The following is a 5,000-nucleotide window of genomic DNA, read 5'->3' on the forward strand; positions in this document are numbered from 1 at the left end:
GCCCCTCCTGCAGGTGGTGAGCCCACGGGAAGTATATATATATATATATATATATTATGTAGATAGAAACAATTGAACAATTCTGAAGTAATGTGATCTTCACTGCTCCACAGTTGAAGGAGTTTTTGTCGTGTCTATATCATGCTACCAGAACACCTTTTTCACAAAATAACTAAGGCATTTAAAAAAACATTATTTTGCAGAAAACACACTGATCAAAATTAGAGAACAACAATGACTGTAGCATGGAAAAAGATTACAACAACGTGTTCTGAAGGTTACAACAGTCAGTAATTAGTAGGAAGTGTCCAGGCCTCTGCTCTGAATGACTTCAGCACATCTGCAGCCACAGGACAGCACCAGTCTCTCACACTGCTCTGGTGTGATTTTGGTCCACTCTTCTTCCAGTCTCCTCCACAGTTTGGTGACTGTAGTGGGTTTCTTGGCCATAACTTTGTCACCAAGGATTTTTCAGAGGTTCTCTATTGGGTTGAGATCAGGACTCTGGGCAGGACATGGCATTATTTCAATCTTTTCAGTTTTAAAGGAACTGCTTTACCCGTTTTGCTGTGTGACATGGAGCGTTGTTCTGCAGGAACACAGCGGGCTGATTGGGTGATGAACGCAGGGAAGGAAGAAGGTTGTTGTTGAAGAAGGTTCTGATTAACATTTGCATTCACTCTGCCATGTAGCTGTATAAGAGGCCCAACTCCTGCTGCAGAACACATGCCCCAAACCATCACACTTCCTCCTCCACTTTTCACTGACTTCTTTACACACTTTGGGTTCAGTCTTTCTCCAGTTTGTCGCCGAACATAATGTTTCCCATCGGACCCAAATAATTTAAACTTGCTTTCATCACTGAAGTGAACTTTGGACCAGTTCTCCTCTGTCCACATAACATGCTCCTCAGCAAAGCTTAGTCTAGCCTTTTGATTCTTTCTGCTAATGAGAGGTTTGATCACTGCAGAGTGGCTTTCAGTCCAAATGCTCTTAAACATCGAGACACTGTATGACGAGACAGATCCTTACCCTGTTCAGCGCTGAACTGGTGAGCAATTCCAGCTGCAGTGTGGAAACGAAGCCTATTGAGATCCTCCGCAGGATCCTGTCCTCTCTTGTATTTGTCCTCCGTGGACGACCAGACTTCTTGGCGGACTTGAATGAGTTTGTGATGATGTAAAGATTCAATATTCTTGAAATCACAGATTTGGAACGACCAACTTGTCTTGCTATGGCTGATAGGGTCGTCCCTTTGGCCTTCATCTGGACAACCTGCAGCTGGAGGCTTTCACTCACTTTAGAACGGCGCACCATCTTGCAGAGTCGGTGAAACTGGAAGTTAGGCTGCCAGTTAAATAGGGGTTGCCAGATAATCAAGGAAATTAGCACCAGGTACCAGATTAACACCAATAACTGAGAGAATCTAAAAGTGTTCTCTAATTTTGATCAGTGTGTTTTCTGCAAAATAATGTTTTTTTTGGAAATGCTTTAGTTATTTTGTGGAAAAGGTGTTCTGGTAGCATGGTATAGACACGACAAAAACTCCTTCAACTGTTGAGCAGTGAAGATCACATTATTTCAGAAATGTTCAATTGTTTATAAATTGTTCTCTAATTTTGATCGCCAGTGTGTGTATATATATATATATACAGTGAGTAAAATAAGTATTTGAACACTCTGCTATTTTGCAAGTTCTCCCACTTAGAAATCATGGAGGGGTCTGAAATTGTCATCGTAGGTGCATGTCCACTGTGAGAGACATAATCTAATAAAAAAAATCCAGAACTCACAATATATGATTTTTTAACTATTTATTTGTATGATACAGCTGCAAATAAGTATTTGAACACCTGAGAAAGTCAATGTTAATATTTGGTACAGGAGCCTTTGTTTGCAATTACAGAGGTCAAACGTTTCCTGTAGTTTTTCACCAGGTTTGCACACACTGCAGGGGGGATTTTGGCCCACTCCTCCACACAGATCTTCTCTAGATCAGTCAGGTTTCTGGCCTGTCGCTGAGAAACACGGAGTTTGAGCTCCCTCCAAAGATTCTCTATTAGGTTTAGGTCTGGAGACTGGCTAGGCCACGCCAGAACCTTGATATGCTTCTTACAGAGCCACTCCTTGGTTATCCTGGCTGTGTGCTTCGGGTCATTGTCATGTTGGAAGACCCAGCCTCGACCCATCTTCAATGCTCTAACTGAGGGAAGGAGGTTGTTCCCCAAAATCTCGCAATACATGGCCCCGGTCATCCTCTCCTTAATACAGTGCAGTCGCCCTGTCCCATGTGCAGAAAAATACCCCCAAAGCATGATGCTACCACCCCCATGCTTCACAGTAGGGATGGTGTTCTTGGGATGGTACTCATCATTCTTCTTTCTCCAAACACGTTTAGTGGAATTATGACCCAAAAGTTCTATTTCGGTCTCATCTGAACACATGACTTTCTCCCATGACTCCTCTGGATCATCCAAATGGTCATTGGCAAACTTAAGACGTGCCTGGACATGTGCTGGTTTAAGCAGGGGAACCTTCCGTGCCATGCATGATTTCAAACCATGACGTCTTAGTGTATTACCAACAGTAACCTTGGAAACGGTGGTCCCAGCTCTTTTCAGGTCATTGACCAGCGCCTCCCGTGTAGTTCTGGGATGATTTCTCACCATCCTTAGGATCATTGAGACCCCACGAGGTGAGATCTTGCATGGAGCCCCAGTCCGAGGAAGATTGACAGTCATGTTTAGCTTTTTCCATTTTCTAATGATTGCTCCAACAGTGGACCTTTTTTCACCAAGCTGCTTGGCAATTTCCCCGTAGCCCTTTCCATCCTTGTGGAGGTGTATAATTTTGTCTCTAGTGTCTTTGGACAGCTCTTTGGTCTTGGCCATGTTAGTAGTTGGATTCTTACTGATTGTACGGGGTGGACAGGTGTCTTTATGCAGCTAACAACCTCAAACAGGTGCATCTAATTTAGGATAATAAATGTAGTGGAGGTGGACATTTTAAAGGCAGACTAACAGGTCTTTGAGGGTCAGAATTCTAGCTGATAGACAGGTGTTCAAATACTTATTTGCAGCTGTATCATACAAATAAATAGTTTAAAAATCATATATTGTGATTTCTGGATTTATTTTTCTAGATTATGTCTCTCACAGTGGACATGCACCTACGATGACAATTTCAGACCCTCCATGATTTCTAAGTGGGAGAACTTGCAAAATAGCAGAGTGTTCAAATACTTATTTTCCTCACTGTGGATATATTAACCTGAGTAAACATGGCGTTTCTGTGTGTGTATGTATGTATGTGTGTGTGTATGTATGTGTGTGTGTGTGTATATGTATGTGTATATGTTATTTCTGTGTGTGTGTGTGTGTGTGTGTGTGTGTGTGTGTGTGTGTGTGTGTGTGTGTGTATATTAACCTGAGTAAAGACAGCGTGTTTACAGGTGGGATCGAGATTGGGGTTGTCGCGGTGCTCCATGGCGAGGCGGCGGTTGATGTAGAGGCGAGGCATGAAGCTGGGTTTACTCGACTCGGAGTCTTTCAGACACTGTATAATGAGAGCAGAGCGACGCTTCGACAGCAACAGGAACTGCTTTATATTCTACAGGAAGTAGAAATAATTAGAATCAATAATAATGATCAGGAATATTAATATCACTGACAGCTTTCATTATAACCATGATTAATGCAATAAAATCTAATCATCTGAGTTCTGCGCTCTGATTGGTCAGGAGGTGGTGATGAATTTTCTGCAGTGGCTGGGGCTCTCACTTTAATCTGGTTGAAGGTGCTGAGGCTGTAGTCCCATGCAGGTACCAGGTGAGGAAGCAGACTGTCCAGGACAGTAATAAACCTACACACACACACACACACACACACACACACACACACACACACACACACACACACACACACACACACAGAAATGAATACCCCTGAATTTACTGAATGTAAGAATATAATAAGTGAATCCAATACTGTGTGTTATCACATTAAGCAGTGTGTGCTACAGGACCTCAGGAGGACTGTGTTTTAATGTGTGTGTGTGTGTGTGTGTGTGTGTGTGTGTGTGTGTGTGTGTAACCTCAGGATCAGCAGTGTGCGGCGGTACAGGACGTCAGGCGGGGTGCCCTCCAGGCGAGGGAAGCGCACTAGATTTGGTGATTTGAACACGTCAGCGTTCAGACCCAGATCTCTTTCACAGGAGGATTTAATCTTCAGCCCTCTGATCCTTACATCAATTCCACCATCTAAGACATCACACACACACACTGCAATGAAGTCTTAATATCTTTAATAATAATGACTGATGATGATGATGATGATGATGTGTCTCTCACCTCTACACTCCTCAATTCGGATCTCAATGATGGGTAAGTGTGTGCTCATGTCCTCTAACACACAAACCTCACCGATCAGATTACTGTACACACACACACACACACACACACACACACACAATAACATTATTCAGATTAGAGCACCTGTGCACTTTACACTTAAAGCGTATACTTGTTATTCTACACAGTATTTACAGCTGAACAGCTCAACTATAATTTGATTTTTATCTTTAAAAACAGAAATACTCCAGTGAACATGCTGTACATTAGAGAGTCCGTATTAGTGAATAATCTGTACAGTTATAAATCACAGAACAGATCCAGGTGAATGTCTGGTCACTTCACTTCAGGAAGCAGATTATGATGATGATTTATGCAGGTAATAAACACCTGTATTTTGTAACAGGGGTGGAAATGTTTTATATCCGCTGTGGAGCAGGAGAACATCTACAGTGTACAGATCACTATGGAAACCTGAGGGATGTGGTTTCTGTCCCCATCTGAAACCTTTACACCACTAAATACACCACATGCACACTTCAGACCCCACAGTGATGCCACAGAGCTTCTCATACACACTTTATTGAGGAAGAGGAAAACATAATAATAACGAGGAGAGAAAAAAATAAGAAAAAACAGGACAGCTGAATAT

At 42.4% G+C, this 5,000-nt stretch overlaps 1 protein-coding gene across 6 annotated transcripts in view; it reads right to left on the reverse strand.

Moving 5' to 3' along the window:
- Window positions 1-5,000, reverse strand: part of hectd3 (HECT domain containing 3) — a 57,971-nt gene that overhangs the window by 25,647 nt on the left and 27,324 nt on the right. For all 6 annotated transcript variants that reach the window (XM_083547852.1, XM_083547850.1, XM_083547849.1 and 3 more), the window contains 4 exons: window positions 4,349-4,431; window positions 4,093-4,258; window positions 3,780-3,861; window positions 3,427-3,609 (listed from right to left, as the gene is read on the reverse strand). In XM_083547852.1, the coding sequence (XP_083403978.1) occupies window positions 3,427-3,609; window positions 3,780-3,861; window positions 4,093-4,258; window positions 4,349-4,431 (514 nt within the window). The remainder of the gene's footprint in view (window positions 1-3,426; window positions 3,610-3,779; window positions 3,862-4,092; window positions 4,259-4,348; window positions 4,432-5,000) is intronic.

This window comes from Silurus aristotelis (genome assembly GCF_946808225.1).
Source record: "Silurus aristotelis genome assembly, chromosome: 8".
Classification (NCBI taxonomy): domain Eukaryota; kingdom Metazoa; phylum Chordata; class Actinopteri; order Siluriformes; family Siluridae; genus Silurus; species Silurus aristotelis.